This window comes from Dendronephthya gigantea, unplaced genomic scaffold (assembly GCF_004324835.1).
Source record: "Dendronephthya gigantea isolate DGI-Jeju-01 unplaced genomic scaffold, DenGig_1.0 000020F, whole genome shotgun sequence".
Taxonomy (NCBI): Eukaryota; Metazoa; Cnidaria; class Anthozoa; order Malacalcyonacea; family Nephtheidae; genus Dendronephthya; species Dendronephthya gigantea.
This window is the reverse complement of record NW_021163030.1, coordinates 2048137-2072194: the sequence shown is the minus strand read 5'-3', so window position 1 is coordinate 2072194 and position 24058 is coordinate 2048137. Positions and strand designations below refer to the sequence as shown.

General features: G+C 35.5%; 3 protein-coding genes across 3 annotated transcripts; 1 reads left to right on the top strand and 2 right to left on the bottom strand.

Annotated features, from left to right (window-relative positions):
- Nucleotides 1-255: 255 nt before the first annotated feature.
- On the bottom strand, nt 256-6812 carry LOC114521599 (IQ and ubiquitin-like domain-containing protein). Its single transcript, XM_028542088.1, has 15 exons — nt 6554-6812; nt 6279-6413; nt 5927-6118; nt 5244-5395; nt 4737-4820; nt 4426-4524; nt 4239-4337; nt 3853-3964; nt 3416-3591; nt 2908-3172; nt 2551-2633; nt 2148-2248; nt 1785-1932; nt 990-1175; nt 256-575 (listed from the first exon to the last, which is right to left on the bottom strand). Exons 1-15 carry the CDS (start codon nt 6732-6734, stop codon nt 414-416), a joined length of 2175 nt encoding a protein of 724 aa, XP_028397889.1. The 5' UTR covers nt 6735-6812; the 3' UTR covers nt 256-413.
- A 1637-nt stretch (nt 6813-8449) lies between these two features.
- Nucleotides 8450-23901, top strand: LOC114521327 (phosphorylase b kinase regulatory subunit alpha, liver isoform-like). Its single transcript, XM_028541731.1, has 35 exons — nt 8450-8657; nt 9376-9561; nt 9829-9876; nt 10081-10150; nt 10591-10689; nt 11131-11213; nt 11285-11365; nt 11489-11587; nt 11653-11694; nt 12068-12172; nt 12248-12301; nt 12722-12844; nt 16756-16848; nt 17018-17125; nt 17601-17679; nt 17935-18069; nt 18228-18258; nt 18338-18416; nt 18796-18940; nt 19100-19175; nt 19298-19374; nt 19616-19704; nt 19811-19910; nt 20099-20270; nt 20398-20476; nt 20631-20708; nt 20781-20860; nt 20980-21058; nt 21492-21618; nt 21856-21966; nt 22039-22133; nt 22302-22472; nt 22897-22950; nt 23307-23510; nt 23677-23901. The coding sequence occupies exons 1-35, from the start codon at nt 8580-8582 to the stop codon at nt 23878-23880; spliced, it is 3534 nt and encodes a 1177-aa protein (XP_028397532.1). The 5' UTR covers nt 8450-8579; the 3' UTR covers nt 23881-23901.
- Nucleotides 13380-15218, bottom strand: LOC114521329 (pituitary homeobox homolog Ptx1-like). The gene is made up of 2 exons (XM_028541733.1): nt 14629-15218; nt 13380-13781 (listed from the first exon to the last, which is right to left on the bottom strand). Exons 1-2 carry the CDS (start codon nt 14887-14889, stop codon nt 13722-13724), a joined length of 321 nt encoding a protein of 106 aa, XP_028397534.1. The 5' UTR covers nt 14890-15218; the 3' UTR covers nt 13380-13721.
- Nucleotides 23902-24058: the final 157 nt, after the last annotated feature.

The window sequence follows — 24058 nt, the reverse complement described above, 5'->3', positions numbered from 1 at the left end:
TGTTAATTGAATTCTTGAGCTGCAGAAAACTTTCAAGCATCACCATGACGATATTCAAAGTGCTCTTTTGCCTTAAACCTTAAATGCTTTCAAAACTGAATTCAAAAACTTTGACAAAGCGTTGGAGAATGGTAAAGTTCTTCATGTTATACAGATTTACAAGGTTTTGTTTCTATTTTTTCAGTCGGCAATATGTCCTAATGACCCTGACACAATGGAAATCTGACCGACAAAAGAATTACAAATGCAACGAGCTGAAAGAATTAACATTCTTTTTTAATTTCTTTCTATATATTTACAAAAATATTTACATTTTCCCCATTAGTATATGGTGGAAGTATTAGCGATTTCCCAGTTACACATTAACAATGTACACGAATACTAGTACTTAATACAGAAAAATATTCACGAAATCATGCTTTAGATGTTGTCGACGCTGGGGCTAGACTTAAGCCAATAAGATCGTGCGATATCGATGATTGAAGATGTCGAGCCATTTCTGGCAATTTTGAAAAGTAATTCCTCGCTAGGACATGTTTATGAAGCACTTTCCCGATAAACATCCGACCATATGCCTATATGAAATGAAAATATAATATTAACTTTTATCAACGACTTAATTTCCAACATTTTATTAGTGAGCAGAAGTTTTCCGGCCTTTAAAACAGCATTGCGCGAAAATCCCAAATAATTGTCATTTAGCTACGCAACAAAATATCTACGACGTCTAAGATAACGATTAGATTATCCCCAAATCATTACAGTATCTTACATACGAATTGCTTCAGTGGAAAATACAAATAATAAGGCCTATCTCAAACGTCGTTCTTTTGACGCCACGAAAGCATTCAAGGGGATAGATATAAGACGCTTGTTGTCTTTGATTTATTTGGCTCATGAAAGAGAAGACTTTGGGAATAGACCTAATTATGCAATGCATCTGGAAAATCGTGCTACATGCACTGAAGGTTTGCATTCTCTGGACACACCTCAGTTACATTCTCCAGCTTCTCGTGAGCAGAAGCTTCTTCTTTCGTTAGCAGTATACAGTTCCATGGAGACCATTCCTCGTGTTTGTTCCAGCGAATAAACACCAAATCATAAAGATCATTCTGTGCACTCAAAGCACTTTGGGTATTCCAGATACTCTCGATCAGATAACGTAAATCTGATTCCTAAGAGACGAAGAAATAAAATCACTGAGTATTTTGATAAAATATAAACCAACTAAAACTCTGAATTTCATAACAAGCATGAAACATTTGAGCGACTGATTTGATTTGCTTTTACCGCATGTTTGCATTTAATTATTGCTAAATCATTTATCACATACACGACGAATTGAGGATAATAAAGAATATTGTATAAAGTCATTTTCAATTACCAGTATGTGATTATATAATTGTTTTTATCCATCGACCTTTTATTATTAAAAAAGATGCCGAATGTGCATGGCATGCATATGAATTTTAAAGAAAAATTTGAACCCATTAGGTAAATAAAGAAGAGTTCTTTTGTTGATCTAAAACAATTTTCTTAACATAGTTTTCGCATAACGAAGTCAAACGTGGGATGCAAATGTCACACGTCTTCGAAAAGTTAACGGTACCAACTACCAATCAAACATTCTGTAACATAAGACTTTCCGCGTTGCATGGACGTCAATTTTAATTTATATTAGAGAGGTTAATTTATATATAATTTAGACGTAGTTTGATCTTCGAGACTTAGCTAGACATGTTTTCATAGGAAAATCTGCTCATAAAAATGGATCACGTAAATACCTGGAGAAGAAATGCAATTTTAGATCCATCTTTGAATAATTCTTCGGAACGACGAAGGCTCTGCAACATCATTTTGTATTGCGAGAAATCCTGGCGCAGACGGGCATCGTTATCCAAATCTTGACAGCGACGACATTTTCCAACAACGCTGAGATGAAGATAATAAGTCATGAAATAGAATAACTACCAGTTATATACATGCATGCAGATAAAGAGTAAAGGGCTTGACAGATTACAGTAAACATGCATGTCATATTGTATTTCCATCATTCGTTTGTGCACATATTGTAGATCTGACTAGATTTTGACCTGTAAGACTAGAAGACAATGAAGTCGCTGCGTAAAACAATAAACAAATATTACCGAGAATTTGTCCCAATTTGAAATTCTGTAGAAGACAAATATTGGCGACAGCTTGGACAGAAGTAAATATTCTTTCGCAAAGTTGAAGGATCCTGAGGTACCTAAAACAAGTATAACACTTTTTTGTCATTATCATGGATTTTATATCCGTACTGAAGATTTTTTTCACTTTTGTCCGAAAATACTCTAATCACGTTATTTCAAGTCAAGCGTTTTTCAATGTGTGTAAGGACAATACCTAGTTGTGAGACAAGTGTGTATACCCCAATGCAATAATCGCACGTTTTGCATAATATAATACATGTGTAGCATACGCTGTAGCTTATAGGTGTTTAATGTTTAACTGGTTATATGCAGTTTGGCCACAACTCTTTAGCGTCATACAGCGATAGCAACCACTTACTTTTAGCAATCTAGAAGCTTCAGGGTTAAATAATGGAGTCTTGCAGTATTGAAGAAATAAAGTTGCTATACGTTGTCGCAAACCTGCAAAAAGAAAAAATCATCTTTCAGTGCATGAATGCAGTGTTGAGTGCATGAAACAAGTCAAACAACTCATTGCATGGGAGGATGGAGGAGGATTGATTTCTTAACATGGAAACAATATTGTATTTTCTCTTTTTGACTAAAAAGACGAATTAAAAAATTTATCAAACAGTTATACTGCAATTTTAATTTGACGTCTCATCCCCTTCATTGGATTTTTTTCAACTATAGGAAGACTTACAGCAATATTACTACAAAAACGTAAATAGGATACCTTCAAGATTTGATTCCTTAACACCTCTCATTAAAAGATCAGCTTCACGATCAATGAGCTCAATAATCTCTTGTGTTAGTTTGCAATCATGTTCCTTCACCGTATGTTTGACAGTTAATAAAACATCCAATCTCTCATCTTGCGTTAAATACTTCATACTTAGACTATTGAAGATATCTCGCAGTTCTTGTGCGCGTAATGTATACGGCGTGTCCATTTCTGTTATTTTACCATCAAACGCTTTCCACCTCTTTGGCGAGGCAGCCTAAATCAATGCCACAAAATGTTATTATAACAAGTTTTATACATTGGTAAATAGTGATTGAATAACATAATAAATGTGGATGTGGAAATATCGTTTTTTTCATGCAGGAACGTGTTTATGCAGTCTTTCGTTGCGATGTGCAATTTGCATCACCCCACGCAGCCAGTTGCAGTGCATGAGCACCTCCATGAGCGTACATGTATATACAACCTTAGGACTCATCAAGAACATGCACGTCTTTACCTTGTTTAGGAATTGTTTATCACGTTTTTCTTTATTCTCGACATCAGCTTTTGATTTATGTCTTCCAATGGAGGCAATCAAATATGCTTCTTGTTCCAACAAACAAGCAAGTGCTGCCTTTCTTTCAGGTCCATTCATTAATTCGTTAATCTTTGCAATTTCCTCCCTCTTCCACTCTAAATGGCAAAATAAATTATTCCAAGCCTATTACCGGATTAACACTATAGTAGGTATTTTATTTCATTTATAGCTCTTTGCTTCTAACAGAGCCGTGAGCCGGCATTAGCAGATTTTTCATCTGAAGAACGTCACTTGTCAGAGCTGAATACGGTACTCAATATTCTCTAATAATTAATGCCACTTTATATCGATTATATCATTATTAATAATAGTAATGATAATATATAATTATTATATCCTTTTAACTTTCAACTTACTCTCTAATGCTGCGTACAACAAGTCAAAATCTGTTTTACTGCTTGGATTCATTCTTCTCTCCCATTCACGTTTTAGTTTCTCCGCCTTTTCTCGTTTTCTGATTTCATCTTCCTGGAGAAGAATTTTTGGGATATTTCAATTATACAAACAGTTTTCTTTTGGACTTTTAAACTTCTATAACATTCCTTACGATTTCATTAAAAATATGGGTTTGTTCGAAAATAGTTTTGAACACAACAGAAGTAACGCCACATCATCAAAATGTCACATATTATCTTTAGAATGTAATTATTTATTACTCTTAACTATCAAGAATAATTACCAAATGGTAATTTGTAATAATTTACATGATCGGTGATTTATGCAAGAAATACGAAATACAAACCTTTCGTTCCCAGGCGTACCGATTCTCTCTATCCTGACGTAGATTTTCGACGTAATTCATTGCCAACCATTTTCTCCAGTAACATTGCAGAATTATAACCTAAATTAACACGGTATACATATGAGGATATTTGAGGATCAGTTTATAATTCTGATTTTTGAAGGGAATTCCAGTGAGAATCCCTTACCTTTTCCAAGATTTTCTTATGGTGTTCATCAGCCGTCACGTACACCGAAGGCGTTATAATTTTATCTTCAAAATTGGACACGTAGCAACCTTCTTTTGTCTTTGAAATAAAATAATATATATCAAACCAAAAGTGACTTTCATTTAGGAACTTCAAAATAAATTTAGCTAGCTAAGAATTAAACAGTTATATAGACTCCACACAAGAACTTATAAACACAGATTAAGAAGTAATTTAATAATAATTAAAGCATTGTTTTACAAGAAGCGTAATTACACTGCACAGCACACTTATCATCATCATGCACATACCATTTGGGTAGAAGTCGTATTTGTTGTCTGTTGAAATTGGTTTTTCAAATCAACGGTTTGCGTGTCACGGTTGAAACGTTCCTCCTGTAACAATAATGGTGCATGTCTCTTACTTGAAATAAAATGTTTTTCTAGGAGGGCTGGCTTGATAAGAAGTGGTTCAACTTCCTCATTGTCATTGTGCGTAAGTTACCTAATAATTTACGCGTAATTCTTGAAATAGGGGATTAGCATAAAACTTGATCTTTAACAAGACGTGCCATTGGGTCGTTTTATGCACTCCAAGACGTGCCATTAGGTCGTTTTATGCACTTGTGACTTCAGTAAATAAATGATAAATCAAGCAAGAGCGACGCTTATTTTCAGAATAGTTACGATAATTACGGTGATATGGTGCGGGGGAGCCTCTCTCGACACATTAATCATCCGCCAATAATCGTGCATCTAATATGAGCATGGTGTACCTGCAGTGAGCAATTTAGCTATAAGTAAACAATAATTACATACAGATGGTGGTAAACGTTTCTTTGAAACTGTTTGCATGGATGCATTGTGATATTCAACTCCAGTTAAACGATGGCGAAATCCTCCCAGAAATGGTTTCTTGTTTTTTTCTTGAATAACATGAATCTTTATTTCATTCACCAAACCTTCATATTCTATTAAAGGTTTAAATAAAAGCTGAATAACTAAAGTTAAAAGTCATATATATAAGCGGTATAGACTAGTATAACAGGCACTCTACTTCAGAACTGTATTAGTGTTGTGGGGGCTGAGCTGGTTTGATGTGCTGCTGGGCCTGACACTTGCTTTTGTGGCACAATAACTCCTTTATATGGTACGCATGACCTATTAAACTAGATTATTATTGTGCATGCATGGGTTTGTTGCATAGTTAGAGGGAGGGAGGGAGGGGGTATCAATATTTTGCTTCCTAGAATAAATAAATCATTTTAATTAAGTTAACTTCATATTAAAGAATTAATTTCAAAAAATAAATGTAGAACATAAAGGATGAATAGTCAGAGCTGTCAGAGCTGTTACCAAATATACTGTTCATGTTCTATTTTTGACAATCAATCCTCTTTAAACAACCAAAATGTCATAGTACGGGTTGCTTGATAGAGGTTTAACTGTTTAAATAAAACTGACCTAAATAATTTTACATTCATGCCCATGTTATCAGTTACCTGATTCCACTCTGATATTGAGAACATCAGGCATTTTATATGGAGAGTTTTGTTTTGATGAAATGGTAGCTGAATTGTTGAGAAGCTTCAATGGAGCATTAATAGGATCAATAGATTGAACTTCAATATGAAATATCTGCTTAGCATTTCCACCAAGGTTGAGTAGTGTTGAGTCATCATTTAGTAGATTACCTACAATGAACCGGAAATGACCATGGGCAAGGCCTAATTAGAGCCTGATTAGAGATGAAAGGCATTTTGTGAGACTATTTCTGTTTATCAAAGCTAAGAATAATTAAATTTATACAGTTGTATATAACTTGCAAGTTGGTCAATCTATATAGTCACTTACCATCATAAAGAAATAGAATGGAACTTGCTGGTTGACCACACTGATATGAAACTGCAGTTTTAAGATTAGACATTGGCTTGTTGATTGAATATGAAGTGGTTTTGACTGCTCCTTCAGGCATAAATACCAGTTTAACTGACATAGAATCAACAAAAAGTAAAATTAATAAAAGTGCTAAGGTAATAATATATGGCAGACTGGTAAATCAAACCTTGTCCATATGAAAGATGTTCAATTTTTCACCTGACCGACTTCTTAAAAAACTAATAGAATACCTGTGACATCGGTGTCCTCTTCTGATGTATTTGTGCCATTATTCGATATTTCATGAACGTTTTTGGAAGCTGGGAGATCAGTAGTTACTGTATTATCAGTTATAACGTCTCTTGTGGTCGTTTCACTATCGCTCTGTCCCTCGCCAGCACTTGTAACTATGCTATCGTCGACGTTCGACATATTAAATACTTTATTCTTCCCAAATTGTTCTTCTTTTTTAAGTTTGTTTATTGAAAATACAAACTATCGACATATATATTTTTCTGGTACAATTTGTGGATCATCTTGTTGTCATGGTAACATGAAACACTGATGACATTAGATCGCAGGCTCTTTTTAACATTTGTTCCGTCAAAGAGGATTAGAGGAAGAACTGTGTTCTCTGGTTCCGTACTTGTTAGGGTGAAGAAGATAAGTTAGGGATTAGTTATAGGCATGACTTACAGTTTGCAATTTGTTGTACTACATGGAAATTAATTCGCAAAAATTAAGATAAAACCTTTTGAGATCTATCTAGATCCCCCTCTCAATTTCTAACGAGACTTTAATTAAGGTTAACGATTTTGTGTAGTTTATAATAAATCCTTTAGGCCTAGTTTAATATAATGCACGTTTGTTAGTACCAGGGCCTGTTCTTCTCCAGATTGCCTGGACCCCTTTGTGGGACACCGGTGCTGTTCCGCTTACAAATCTGAAAGAGGATTACGATTAATCATTACGTCACAATCAAATCGTTACTCTGGTTGCTTGGTAAAAAAATTAAATTTAATATCATGAAACGAAGAAAAGTGATTTAGTGAGTATGTAATCGTGATGAAATAATCATCCCCGGAATAGAGTGATTTTAACACATAAGACAAATCACACAAAGCAAGAAATGCTAAAAGGTACAGTACAGTACAATGCACGCTTTTCCTTCAGTAATTCCATACGTCTGTTCCACCACAGTTCATATTCCACCTTATGGCCAAAAGTTGCGATGTTATCACAGCTCAACTGTGATAGTGTGACTCAAGTGTGAAGTCAGAACTGATAAGGAGAAAGACGGCGTCACGTATTCAAGTGATTCTCTTATTTTACAGTGGGAAAAATACTGCCTATAATCACAACATTGCTTGGAACCTTTCTGTGTTTCGTTTGTGAGAAGATTGTTCCTGAAATTTTAAATTTGCCAAGAATAATTTTCCGCCATCTTCCAGAAACAGTGTTATGTCAATGGACACAGAATTTGAATTATCTTACAATGATTTTTACTGCTCCAATCATATTGCCTTTACTTTTATGTCTCATTATTTTCATAACTGGTGCTTCAACCGTTTTTTCAATATTGATTATTCCACTAATGTTTCTTGCTCTCATAAAGACAGTGTTGTGTAGATTATATCAGATAGTTATTTATTATGTAAAAAAGGCAAATTTTCTTCTGCTCTGCAGTTGAGAAACAAAGAAGTTACTTAAGCAATAAAATATTGTAGATGAAATATACCAAAAACGAAAACGGACTTGATGAAAACGGCTTCTTATGTATACCTGTCAGGTTGTTTTTGTAATGGTTGAGCCCCTTGTAGAGCTGAGGATAAATCTATACCAAGGTCACAAAGGCAATAACCGTAGCAAGCTAGATAACGTTATGTGTATTTTGTACTGGGATACAATTTCCTCAGAATAATTCCTGAAGAACTCTATAATATAGAGTGCTTCAGGAATTATTCTGAGTATATTCTATGCATACACAACGCGTTTGCTGGGATATTTAATATTTTCCACACAACGCGTTTGCTGGGATATTTAATATTTTCCAGTTGATGTGGTGAACTGGTGAAGGCACGCGCAGTACGCGAAAAACCTGGGAGCGAGGATGCATTTAATATATAAATAAATTCTTATAAATTCTTCAAAGTTGACAGCACAGTCCACAGAGATCTTGCTTGCTTTCATGCAATACTACCAAACTTTTTGTACCACGGCTATTAAAGGGAAATAAAGTTCAAAATACTCTTATGAAGTCAGTGATTGTCGTCAAAAATGCGAGTTCGAAGTAACTCTATAGCAAGGTTGGACTGGTATCATGCTTTACTTTCTGAAACTATTTTGGAATGCCAGGTACAAAAGCTAGAATGGTTTGAATAATAGTATTAAACCCATTTGGCCTTGTATGCCTTTGCAAACTTTAAGTGCTCTAGACAATATGGCTTTGCTGATTTCAAAAGTAACATTGGTGTATAGCTCTTTATGCATTACCAACTGTGATCCTTGGCTTAAAATAGAGTTTGTTTCCTTCCTGCATTTTGATGATATTTTTTCAATTTTCTTGCCTTGTTTGGTTTTATAGCTTCCTGCTCTATTTTTGATTCTGCCACAATTCACTTTTGAAAGAGGAATTTTTTCCTTAATAGCACTTACATAATTTTTGGAAATTATTTTACATTCTTGCATCTGAACCATATACTAAAAAAATACAAAGAAAATACACCAAAAGCATTAAAAACTGATGTCATAGGTAGCAAATTATTTATCAGAGTTATTATTATTTATCAACATATTTTATTAGTTTGATTGATGCCTTTTTCATATTTTAAAATTTTGGTATTTACTTCAATTACTTGAAGAACAAATGTTCACCCTGAAGACAATATCTTTATAACCAGATTACCCAGTGGATTTTAGAGTTAAGTCACTCTAACCTTCCAAATTCTTATCAGCAGCAAAATCATCAGTTTAAGGACCACAAGGGTAGCTGAGTGATTGCTTGTATAGTTGCACACCATCATAGTCAATATGTAAGTGATCCTTTTTTATCTCCCATGTCCCATCCATGCAGGATCCGGTGACAGGACTACTACCGCCAACTGGAGGTCAGTGGAAATTTGGTTCCAGAGACTATCCTGGGGATGCCTGGGTTCGAGATAATGTATATGGTAGTTTGAGTATGTGGAGTCTGGCACTAGCTTATAGCAAAAATGCAGATCATGATGATGAAAAGGCGAAGGCATTCGAACTGAAACAAGTGAGTTGTGATAATATGCCTTTTGGAGTGGTTTCAACCATAGTTGATATAATGGAAGGGTTTTGAAGGCTGGCAAACACCAAAGTTAAAAGTGACCTTCATCTAAATATGTTGAGAAGTATGGTCCAAGTCTGGAAATAAAACAAGAAATCTGCGGAGTTAACCAATTAAGGGCTGTTCAGATGTAAAATTACTTTGTCAACTGTTTTCCCCTCACATGAGCCAAATTTTTGCTGTTAAGTTTCTCACAATCAAAAATATTTATAGAGTGTGGTAAAATTAATGAGAGGTTTGCTGATGAGCATGATGCAACAGGTATAGTAAATTGTCTATTATTTTTATTATTTTAAGCTAACTTGTATTCATTCATTTACGTATAGTCGTATACTTTGCCCTGCATACACGTTTTTCGTTAGGTGAGTATCCAACAGCTAGAAATTACTAGGTACCACAAAGTTTATTTGTGTATTATGATATCTCACTGCATTATTGTACAACTTGTACATACATGTATTTTAGGTTGAAAAAGTGGAAAAATTCAAGAAGACTCAATCCAAAGATGATGCTCTGCATGCCAAATATAACTACCGTAAGTACCGATATTTTGTATTCTGTACTGTTTCTGTTGTATTAATTTCTTTGGAATATTATACTCTGGAATACACATGAAATTCATAATAGTCTGAATGAAAGTGCAGAGAACAATGAAAAAACTTGATAAGAAGAGTGACAGTCTAGATAATTGAAGATTCAGGTTCAAAGAAGATACCGTAATTGAAAATTCAAGTTCAAATCTGGTTTGAGAACAATTGGAAATTTTGTTGCTGCCAGCAGTGTCAGATTAATGTGCATTCCTATTATTAATTTAATAACATAACTTGTAAGCATAGGTAATAAAACCCTGGGTACAAGGTTGATATATACCATGCACCACTATAAGCTATTACTATACATTATACCATAACATTCTCCATCACAATGTGTGTTAGTTAATGTATTAATTATAATCAATCACAATTCTTATTTTAGGAACAGGTGAAACAGTCGTGAGTGATCATGACTGGGGACATTTACAAATTGATGCTACATCACTCTACTTGCTTGTTTTGGCCCAAATGACTGCATCAGGTATTTCAGATGAGAAAGGATTAATAATTTTCCTCAACATCTACTGTATGCAGAGTATTGGAACCAGTGTTGTATTATGTTTGTATGATGACACATGGTGTGTCTTAAGTCTGGGTAAAATGATATATATGATGTTGCTATATAATCCAGGTGCTCTGAAATGGCAGGAAAGGACTGGAACTAGTTGTCAAATAGAAATACTTTTCTCAATAGACCTTTTCACCTTGCATGCAAATTAACGCATTTCAGATATTGTGACCATGGAATAGCCAATAGGTCTATTGAGATTTAATATCTATTGAAATATATGGTTACCCTGATATAAACCTCCCTCCACCCAACCAAGCACTCACCACTGCTAATGCTTACTCCTCACCATGTTCTGGGGAAGAAGCAGCAGCCTAAGTATAATTCAATTATATTTTATGTTCATTTTGTCAGGTTTACAGATAATTTTTACTCTCGACGAAGTGTCTTTTATTCAAAACTTGGTATTCTATATCGAAGAAGCATATCGTACACCAGTAAGCTTATAATGCATATAATTATCTTTTAATCTTGTCAGAATTTCTAAATTTAGGTTTTTAAAATGTAGGATTATGGTATATGGGAAAGAGGAGATAAATTGAATCATGGGCTACCAGAACTGAATGCAAGTTCAATCGGGATGGCAAAGGTATTCATTTCGGTTACTGCATGGCGATCAATGTGAAAGAAAAATTTCTCTTCCTCTTACTGAACTGATCACAGCACGATCTAATCAGGGATACGTCTGAACAATACTTTTGTTTTTCCGTAGGCTGCCTTGGAAGCATTAAATGGTTTGGATTTGTTTGGATCCAGGGGCGGACCGCAATCCGTAATTCATGTTCTGCCTGATGAAATCCAAAGATGCAAGGTGTGATATCACATTTTTTTCTAATAAAATATATATATGGATTAATATCCAAATTTTTCTCTCAGGCAATACTACAATCTATGCTTCCAAGAGAGTCCAGCTCAAAGGTACTGTATATAATCCAACGAATCAGACTGGACACGCACATATTCTTTCCCAATAAAAATTTGACAGGTTCTAATTCAATGATAACGCGTAATGATAATAATAATGCATTCATATTTAATCCAAATGGATCGTGAGGTGTGAATTAAATGTTGGTTGTGTTGAGGAAGAACACAGGTATGGAGCCTGCGCATGCAAGCTTAGGTTCCTGCAAGAGGACCTGAGTTGTATTTCTCGCAAGCACCGCTCTTCATTCTCCCTAAACGCCACCACATTTAAAAATTCACGTTGTGATACAACGAAGGAGGTCCAAAAAAATCCAATGCAATAGTAAAACCTAAATACCACCGATATTTAAAGATATGTGTTTTCTAGGAAATTGCAGCCTCTGTTTTAAGTGTGATTAGTTTTCCCGCCTTTGCTGTTGAAGATGCTGAATTAGTTCATTCGACAAGATCTGTCATTGTTGAGAGACTGGAGGTAAAATGCTGTTGATCGTCACTCATATTACATCGAACATTGAAATAATTGTAGTGATTATCTATTTTCACACAGGGTAAATATGGATGTAGGAGGTTTTTAAGAGATGGTTATATGACGGCGTTAGAGGTAACAGATGAGAGGTCTGCAAACCCTTCGCATGCATGCAAAAAAGTTCACTCTCTCGCACCCCAATAGAAGCTGAGATAATCTTTTTTTATACCGTTAATTTACATTTGATCTCTCGTTTTCTCGATCCAAAATAATGATTATAGGATTCACAACTCCCGAATGTATATAGAAAACGAAACATCCACCAACTTTAAATATCAATTACATTCATCTTTAAAGGTTTTGCGGGTTCCTACCCTAGTATTCTTGCTCGTACTCACGCTGGGTGGGGTCGGGAGAACCCTAAGGTGGAAGATACACGAATCCCAGGCAATTGGCGTATAGACGAGTCGACTTTTGAATGCACGCAGTGTTGGGATGTTCGTCGTTTTCTTCAGATGTGTTATTTACCCGTTCTATTTTAAAAATCCTGTATAGAGTCCCAGTCGACTCCATTATGAACCTGCTGAGTTAAAAATATTTGAAAATGTTGAATGTGAATGGCCTCTGTTCTTTGCATACCTCATACTCGATGGAATTTACAGCAATAATCCTCAGCAGGTTGGTTGAAATTTATAATCTTGTATAACAGTAAATGCATAATTTAATAACTAGAGTAGCAGTAATACCAGTGTACTATAGTAATTACTTCCTGCAAAATTCATCATGTTTTTTCTTGCTGCATGGCAGCTTTATTAACTAACACCATCTAACATCATCCATGATAGCAACTTTAAAAAGTACAGTACCTTTGTCAAAATACGTCAAACATGACAAACCTGATGTTGCACGAAGTTTGATTTTCTCGTTGGTTTTGCGGAACCAATAAAACTTTCCGAAACACCAGGTTCTCCGCATTTGACGTCTTTATGAGAAAGGTTTATTGTATATTGCAAAATGTTTAACTGAACTATTTTTAAATACTGTGTTTGTCGTGAACGGGGGGGGGGGGGAGGGGGGAGGGAACTTCAATAATGACCAAGGAAAGATTTTTGTGACTCGATATGGGCAGGACAATGCATATAATATTTCAGTCGAATAGATAAAAAAAGATACAAAATTTTAATTAGTGTATACCTAATAAAAATTTACACAGTTTGCAGATAAGATAATTTTATATTCCTATATTATATTTATGGTATTAATATACAATTTTATACATAAGGATTTTTAGGTAAGCTATAAATAAGCACCAGCTTAATTAAAAGAGTGACCTGCAGCTCTTATATTTTACTATACCCAGGTCTAAGAAACCACGAAAGTTTATGTGGCCCTCTACCCCTCATAGTGAGGTGATCACCTTCGAATGTTGTTATTTATAATTTTTCATTTCATTATTGTCCGCGGTTTATTCATCGACTTGTGATTGTATCTCCAACAGCATGCATGCATGTGTTGTCTCTGGCACCGAAATCTTGGATGATGCAACATCAATCGTTTAATCCGAGTCTTTGATCATGTCTCGTTTCCATTTTAACCTTCTTGCTTCATACCAGTTCTTTAGAAAAAAAGAAATAATATATTCATTATTTATCACTGAGTTGAGCCTGCTATATTCAACATGCAGGCGAAGACATAGTGTGCTTAACTAACTGGCGATATTAATTACGATCCATCCATAAACTACATGCAGGTCTACGGCATAGTCGTATGAATTCAGTGCCATCAGTACACATATCGCCATATGTTTGATAAACCAAACGACATGGAAAGAATGCAAAAGCTAGAAAATATTTTATTTATATATTTAACTGCAATTTTATTTGCCATTTAGCCTGGTCAACCGTACAAAGAATATAGCTACATTACACGGGGAAAATACAACGAAACACTACAAATAAACAGTTTCTTTTTATTTACATTATTGTTTTGTTGTATGTAATTTTTACCCCAACTTATCGCTGAATATAATACGACATCATTATACATTGCTGTTTGCCTGACAAGCCATGATAAGCTAAGCTAATGCATGCATGTATTAGCTACTATATATATAACTACGCACGTTTGTAACACAAGAACTGATTTCAAAAGAGAGTACTTTTTGAGTATAATAAATAAGTAATATATATTTATTATTTGAAATTTTATTTTACATGCGTATACATGCAGAAATAATTTATATACTGTCTATATGGCAATAAATGCCATGTAAGTATTCAAAAAAGTCAATTGAAAAGTCTAGTGTTGCGTAATTGGTGCGATGCAGTATATGAATAGGAATTATAGTGTTTAGTGAAGATGTAATTGGAACACGGAACATCAAATGCCATGAAACAAATTTAAATCCGGCATATAGCTATACATGCAATATAGATTTTTGTAAAGAATACAAAGCTACATACCGCGACATGTCGTTCCAACATATTACATTCGAGAGCAATCATTTGTATTGTAAATTCATCCGGCCATTTACGGTGAGAAAATTTGTCCTCAAGTTTTCCAAGCTGTGCTTGTGTAAAATACGGTGGGAATATTTCGCTTTCCCTAACGTCAAGAAGTGATTTGCGATGTTTGTCCAACGGATAAGATATTGTAGTCTGTGGTTCAGTCTGTTCGGTTAATATTATTGACGATGTCGCTGTGTTTGGCTCCATACCATTCATTTTGTTGCTATTTTTTATCTTTCCTTTCTTTCTGTTTGGCTTTTATTGAAGGCAAGGTTCAATAAAACAGTGAAACAGGTGGTTTGATGTTGAAAAGGTTGTTGAGCGATTTCCTGTTAACACGCGTTTCTGCTTCAAGTGTTGTGGCAATTCGACTTTCTTGTCATTATTGAATGAACTGTTTCTTTGTTCTTGCTTTCAAAACATTCTCATTTCACCGTGAGATTCTGTGCTAATAAGGAGTAATGAATCCCCTGAGAAAACAGCGAAAATATGTATGTTGTTGGAAGACACGCTGAGTGAGGTAATATGTTGCCTTGTAGGCGGAGAATACTTACAGCATACTTGATCAACATACTGCAGAGCAGACCTTTGCGACAGGCAATAATATCCGGCAAAAATAGCGCCAAAAAAGTTTTCAATTCTTTATTTCACTTTTTCTATTATTCACCTCAGCTTGAAAACGTCGTCGACATTTCCCCCGCCATTATTTTTGCCTATTAGGTGCATGTTGTGAGAAAAAAAATAGCGTACTGCATTTGTATCAGATTTTTATTGTTCATCTGCCCGCATGTAAATGTCGAGACGTCAGTTTATATGCAAATTTTGCAACCATTCAGCGTGAAATATAATTGCAAAAGCCTCTTTGATGTTTGGATTATTATGTTACCATTAGAACAAGATGAACACCTGCTATAAAAGCACAACTGCATGAAATGAAATCCAGACACTGGACTCTGGGAAATATGGTAGCCAAATCTCTAAGACGCTTAAATATTTAAAATAGTGTATGTTGTGATATAGCTTATATGTGACTATTATACATGCGTTTTCACGGTTATGACAAGTTCCAACGAAAATTCCTGTTTCAAAGCGGAAAAACTTATCAAAGTTTTTAATCCTGATGATTTCTTTTACAATCCTTTCTCTTCATGCATTCCATTACAGATTTTCTGTTTCTACTTGTCTGTTGATATCATCACTGCACGGGCTGATATGAAAACCTGCGTATTCGTGCAGTTCTGTAACTATAGAGGGAAATATTTTCTTTTGGGTTTCACTTAAAAAAAACTCTTTGCATATTCATCATACCTGTGCCCCTATGAAGGACAGGAAAGAGGTAACCAATATAGCGGTTACATGCATGTATAATAGACTAACCTAATTAACAGATTATCCTTAAATCTGCATCCTAACCTCGTATCCTAATCTCTAACACGCTTTTACGTACAGAAAAATAGTGATGATTGTGTCAGAGATGAAATACGGATATGAAACAGCATATGTCATATTTTCATATTATGTTGTTCAAGTTGTTGTTTCAAGTGAAATCTAGAAGATTCTCCAACACAGTATGACGACATACCAACAAATGTTTTGGCACTTCGTCATATTGGTTATCATTCACCGGTGTCTCCCGTTGCCTTTTAAAATTGCTTTCAATTCTATTAACATGCTATTAAGTGTACAAAGATGTAAATCAATTATGCAGTTATCACACCAAGTAGAAATAAGGATCCCAGTAAGCCTGGTGTTTCCGTTTAGGAAAGTAATAGATTCGTAATTTCCTTCTTAATGAGATGCACAGCACGCTAACTAAAGGATGAGCAAAATTCGTGGTTTAGAAATTATATAGGATGTAAAATAATGATTCATGGCCAAATGCTCTTATGACAAGATATTAAGCAAAGATGAATTAGAAATATCTCTTGTGCATATGATTTGCACGTGATTTGTGCATAACAAGGTTAGGCTGAACAACTGATTAAATGAAATGATTTGAATTTGAACTCGGACTTAATTGACTTGACTCGGACCTCGTAATGATCATGCATTTGTACTGATTAGGCGTTTTGTGTTTTGCAGGTGAAAAAGTACCAAGATATGTTAGATGCTATTATTATAAAAGACGACGGTGTTAATCTTATGCCCGAATTGTATTACGTTCCGTTAAATAAAGTAAGTGATAAAATAAGGCATCTTTTTTCGCCTTGTTACATGAAGATACTATTAGTGTGCTGCATGGATGCAGTTTGTGAAAATGCTGGGCACAGTTTGTGAAAAGAATGTAGTCAGTGAAGACACAATATACCATATTATCTGATTAATGCATGTGTTGGATGTTTAGGTTGATCTGGAAAAGGAGAAACCCCACAGTCAACCACGTGTACTAGGTGGAAAGCTGCCTCATATCTGGTCACAGTCTTTGTATCTTGTAGGATGTCTTTTGTCTGAGGTATAATAGCACGCACTTCATATCATTTCTACATAACGGTGTTTATCATGAGGCTTGGTGTAAAAAAGAATATGATACATGTGATGAGGGTCAGGGTTGACTTTTTGTCGGGAGTGATAAATGGTTGTTTACATAACGAAAAATAACTCAGTAATTTTCAAGAATTTTGATCTTAATGCATAATAAATTACCCGAACCAGGGTCCCGTACCAAACCTCACGGTACACAATCCGAAAACGGCGAAAAGGCCTATGATATGGTCATATGCATGCATTAAATACCCCTGTTGACCATTGGCGTCAATCGAACGGTAATTGAGGGGGATCATGTTCATAATACTGCCATGCCTGGCTTATTTCTTTTGAAAACAATTTCACTTTTAATAGAAATCAGCCTGGGATTATATCTTTTTATCTTAGGGATTATCTTATCCTTAGGGATTATATCTTCATCTTAGGAACTATCTTTACCTTAGGGATTCCTTGAACCAGGGGAACTTGACCCTCTGAACAGACGACACGCCACAACTCCAGGTCCTGATATTTGTGTGCAAGGTTTGTTTCTCTAATATTTGATTCGATGAATATGTAATAACCGAACACGCCCGTACGTTTTACTCTTTGTTTTATTGTTTTTGGTCTTTCTATTTTTATTTTCTTGAGGGCACCACTGTTTGTCTTATTCTTTTCGCTCATCTGGCAACCCTGGTTCTATTTTGCTATTTTTCGTAGGGAATTCTGACTGGCCTTCGTAGCACGGTGAGGGTGTTGAAGTCATAATTTATAAGGTCTATTGTTGTTCTATTTCAGTTGTAATATTGGCTGAAAACAGTGAAGTGAATAAAGTTTTAGAAGATGGTGGAATTCCATCTCAAACAAAAGATTCTGTAAGGAATATCAAAGTCCTTCCCGCTCAGTGCTTAAGTCATGCTTATCAAGAACTGGGTCAGTTTCTCTTTTTTATACGATTTATTCCTGATTTTCAACGAGATATGTATAAGGAAGATGATTAGAAATGAACTTGTTATACTTAGTGAATAATGTAATATCAATGAATGATCAACCTAGTTTGATAGATGACTTCGTCTCCTTTTTCTATGCAGGAAAAAACGATACTCTTGGTCTTTCTGGAAGGTAATCTTCATATACCAGAACATTTGCTGAGATTGCAAATGATATTCAGACAAAGAAAGAATCATCTGCTTTCTTTTAGACCATACTACGATATCGGAGCACTAGGGACTAGTTCTCTCTACAGGGTTGGAAGTTCAATTTTCGCTTTTACACCTCAGGTGCAGTATCACGTCAGTCTTGTCCTTATCAGTTGTACGATAATAGCGCATAAAAAATATTAGAGTTTACATAAATACTTCTTGACGTTTTAGCTTAAGTGTATCCGTCAACGAGCAACTTTTTATTACAACATATACTACTTCGTGAACTATATTTTTAGCCTGCTCTTCCACGTCAACTGCATAGGCCCCTTTCGGTGATCTAATGTAAATCTGATTATATTTTTTCTTGAATAACGTCTTTGTTTGTATCGTCCAAACTTTAAATGGTAGACAGATAATTCTAATGGTAGACAGATAACAGACAGATTCTCATCATATTAAAGTATTCATCCTTTGCAGTGCTTTGTGATGATAATATATGCATTTATTTAACCAGGCAATTGACACTCATCAGTTCTACCTGTGTTTGGATAATGAATTACTTGCTGATGTCATAAGAACTTTATTGGAGTACCTCAAAATTAACTGGACATTAATGGGACGACCGACGTTAACACTTGTTGTTAATCGGGCTATGTTTGGTAAGACTGTTTAGGGTAAAAACGGTGATAAGTAATTTGAACTATTTAGTCTCTGTGCCTGAAAATGGGCAGTAATGGGCTGCGCTGTTCTACATGCTATATCGGTCTCGGCATGCGCATAGACTTAATTAATAAGTTTTCATCATTATATATTTTTAGAGCCTGAGGGATTTTTTTCTTCTTCTATTGGGAAACTGTTATTGAAGATTAAAACTGGCTATTGTGCTGGTGTTAGGTAATTACAAACATTCCATATTAAAAGGTGCAAGATGCATTTCTTGTGCATGGAATGATATTATAAATACGAATTGAGGATTTTCTTACACTCATTTACACATTTGCATCTATTTTATAAAGAGTTACCTTGGGTAATCTTTCAAATTTCTACAGTACTTCATGGATTCGAAATTTACCATTCTTGGCGGGGAATCAAGGTGGTAGTATTTTGTGTTATAGACTGTCTTCTAAATAAATCTTTTAAATGAATCTTCCTTCGACTATTTTTCTAACTTTCCAAGTCCTTTTGATGAAAAGAAAATCTCGAATATAGTTTTCAAGGAATATATTAAACAGTTTTCATATGTAATTTGTATATTTTTATGATATCAATGCATGGTCAAAGGTGTTAACGCACTTAATTTCTAGTGAATTTAATTGATTTTGTTTTGTGTTTAGATTTTTTGAAAAAATGGAGGCCAAGGGGGGCACGTCGCGAACTATTGCGATCCCCGTCAACCAGCGAAGTGCAATCGTCTACGCCTGGGGTAATAATTTACCATACCACCACCAACCTCCCCTCCACGTGTCGTCATATAATTATAATTCTTCGTATCTATTTGTTTCGTTTACTTTTCTATTATTTTTGTTTAGAATGAGAGACGTGCTTCTGTTCATGGCGCAGTACGGCGTAGCTGGAGTGTGTCTGCATATTATATACAGGATGTAACAAAACTTCGATCATCCAGTTCTGGTAAGTTGAAAATCCAGATCTCTTCTTTTAAACGAATCTGTGTTTAAGTGCACATGCAGCAGCTATTCACATTTATTTAACCTATAGCCCCGTTCACGCGTATCAAAGAAGAACAGCGCACAATAAATCGCAGCAAAAATCACAAGTGTAAACGGACCTTATAAATGCTCTTGCAACGTTCTGTATAGGCTCTCAAACTGATATTGATTTTGATCGTCTCGAATATGCACAAGATGAATTACTTTCACCTTCCACAAGTGGATATTCTGTGTGTTCTCTTGATGACATCATAAAACAACTGGAGGAAGCAGAAAGTCTTCATTCTCAAGCAGACTTACTTCATTACCTTCATTGTACTGTGTGAGTTTCATACTCTGAGTTTCATAGTATTTGTAGTTTTGTGAGTGTAGTTTTGTAGTTTTGTAGTTTTACGCAAGTTTATTGTGACAAACTAAACAAAATCTTGGTGTAATTCTTTTCATTTTAGCGGTGCTGAATACGATACTAAACTTGGCGGTGCACAAGGTTCTACAGTGAAAAAGTTACTTGAGGAACTTTATGAAAAAGTAATCTCAATTGAAGTTTTATTAATGTAATTATTACTACTCGACCTGCATGTGTGTCTGCCTTCCATGTCATCTTGCAGACATACATGGCTGGTATTCACGATATTAAGTGGATCGGCATGTGTCATGTCCGTCATTTTTATCGTCACCGCAGGCCTGTGAGAAGAAACAATGGTCTTTGGTTCGTCATACCGCTGGCTTGTTACAGAAACGAGTGGAAGATTTAGCTGAGGTCAGTATATCACTCATTGTCCATGAAGCAGTCTTTTTTACCACAAAGTACACTCCCTCGTTTTACTTTTAGGCTGTAACAGATCTTCTTGTGCGAGAAAAACAACTCACCGTTGGATTACCAAAGGTTACCATCGAGCGAGTTATTGACAGGTACAGTAAGAAAGTCCTAGTTTAGGACTTGGTCGGTTCACCAGTTTTGCTATAGTGCTTGGTTGACTAGCGAACGAAAGAAGAACGAAAAGAAATATCAAAATGTTTCTTTGTTATAGACCTTTACCGCCGGATGAGCTTCATACAATTATCTTCAATATCTGCGCCGAAGACAGTTGTAACGCCGTTCTTACTCAGGTAGAAATAAATTCGTGTTTCGAGATTAAGACTCTCGAGATTGAGAATGATTCTAAACCCTGTAGATGCGCATTTTTTCTTTGCGTTTTTCAAGTTTCTGGCCAGCAAATAGTGCCGCGCGAAATCATTTAGAAAATGGGTTGCAGCACTTCATGGGAGACAATAGACTTTCTCGTATAGTAACTAATTTATATCACCTCCATATTCCATAAGATTTAAACAAGGCCCATTCACTTGAAAAAAGGGATGTTTTCATTAATCTGTGGGCCACTGCTTTATAGTGCCTCTTGTTTTCGCGGCCTATCCTATATAGTGTTGTAAAATATGTATATTTTTTAACATTGCAATGTAAGCTAAACGTTGAAACTGTGTTTACGATCGCCAGATGCATCATCCTGCATATGTATTCTATCTTTTTATTTTTCGTTTAAAGGAATTACTGGTATATCTAGCGATGTTTATAAGAACTGAGCCACAATTATTTAAGGAAATGTTAAGGATCAGGGTCGGTTTGATTACTGAGGTTATTGCATCTGAAATGGGGCGTCTTTTAGAGGGAAGTAAGTTATTATTTAAGTATATATCTCTATATTGTGTGTATAGCTATGTATCCTCGAAACTTTAAAAGTCGAGTTGTCTCTGTCGCTTGCTTGTTGTCTCTGTCGTTTTCGTGTCGTGTATGACCACAAGTTCCTGGTGGTGAACCTGGGGTAAAGGGGGGTTCGACCATGCATAATCGGTATGACATGCACAATCGACCATGCATAATCGGCATATGCATGCAACAAATTTTTCAGGTGATGTCGAGCTTGAGGATATTCCCGAATTGTTTATGAACCTCAGTCCATTTGAGATGAAGACTCTTCTTTATCACATTCTAAGCGGGAAGGAATTCAATGTTTCCAGAGGTAATGCATGCATGTTTGATGTTTCAAAACCTTTTATTTCTCTCTAATAACACGTCTTGTGATTTACTTCAGACTCCCGAAGAGCGCCGACTGATAGACAAGTCTCTTTTATGAACATTGACTTGCCAAAAAGGGTTGGAATCAGGAAGTTGAAAAAAACTATAAAGGTATATCCTTTCATGTATGCAGTATATAATATTTTTCTTAAAATATACCCATGAAATATTATAACTATATTAACGTTATCACAAGTCAACCGTGAGAGCCCATGCTACACCAGAACTTTTTTTCTGTAAGTTCTTAAATGATTTAATGTATAATCATACTGGGTTTAGAGTATGAACGTAACAAAATCGACAAGTGACCTGTTAAACGATGATAGTGAAAATGAATATAACCACGGCCTGGGGAAACTGGGTGTTTGGATCAGACGAAGACGGGTTGACGGAGCTTTAAACAGAATACCTGTTGATTTCTATCCAAAGCTTTGGAAGATTTTTGAAAAGGTGAAATTGTTAACTAGCGGTATAATGTATAACGACTGTTATTAAACCTTGTGAAATAACATCGTCTATAAAAGCGATGAAATGCAAAAGTAACAGTAGAATCTACTATGTGTCACGACTCCCCCCCCCCTGCTCGCTCATATCACACGTTGTCACCTTTTTCACTGCATTTTAAGTCACTTTTTAGTTTTTAACCTGTTAGGGTCAGTCATAGTTAGTCATGGTTAAGTCATGCAGCCTCTCCTTTTGGTGGGTCTCATCACTTTGCTGTTCCCACTAGAGACATTTTTGCGACTTGATTCCAATACCGCCTCACGTCTGCAAAATCACTACTAACCCGCAATATGATTGTCTTTAACCTTTTTATTGCGAAATTAATATGAATGATAGATATTCAAATGACAGAATCCTTTTTCAATTACAGTGCGCAGGACTGAGTATTGAAGGACATTATCTATCAAATACTATCATTCAAGAGGTTTGTTTCCAACATTAATTTATCGAAATAAAGGTTTGTCATTTTGGTAGACATCTAAACACTTTGTCTACGCGTTTTAGTTTTCAGAATTAACAAAAGCGACAATGTGCAGGATGAATAATAGCCTCCACTTTTTTACGAATCGGTGAAATTGTATATACTTATAAGTCCTTCCAGAGACCACCATTAAACAATTCTTGAGAGCAACCTTCCGATTTATAGCGATTAATTTCAACCTTATAGACAGTGAGGGGTGGATTCGATGGCTTAGGTTCATATGAACTGCAATTGGGTTTGAAAGAAATTTACTGTTAATGTGATAATGAGGCCTAGTTTTATTCTGTTTTACACTTTAGATGACTCCAGGCGAAATGAAATTTGCTCTACGAGTTGAAAGTGCCTTAAATTGTATCCCTCAGCCAGAATATCGCCAATTGATGGTGGAAGCTTTAATGATTTTATCTTTAATTGTTGAAACTTATCCTGATCAGAAGCTTGGTGAAATTGTAGCTGTTGATGAGATTGTAAGAGAAGCTCACACCCTGTTCTTACATGATCAGGTACCGTATATTTAATGAATAATCTTGGGTATGGGTACCCGTACCAATTTTATCCGTGTTCGGCCTTTGAATTGGTAGCCAGGGCTAATGTGAACTCTGTAAATGCACTACACAATTAAAATACCGTATTTTTAGCAGAGTACACAGAGTACCGTATTTTCAACAGGTAAAAGAACGCGGTGATGCATCATTATGTTGCTGTGCTTCATCGCGGGAAAATCAAGTTGATTGTGGTGGAAGTGCAGGAATATGTAAACATTTCTACGATTCTGCCCCAAGTGGTCGTTATGGAACTATGACATACTTTTCCCAAGCAGTAGCTGCTCGTCTTTGCTTACTTTCTCATATGAAGGAATGTACTATAAGTTGATACAATACGATCAATAGTTGATAGACGGTTGAGGCAGTATAGAGCTAGACATCTCTGGACAATTTCTCTGGAGAGTGTCAGAGTTTCCTGGTCCTCAACATTAGCCCCATTTACCCAATGTGTATATATTAAACCCGTAATACCCACCAGTGCCCTAGCTATTCCCTGATTACCTACT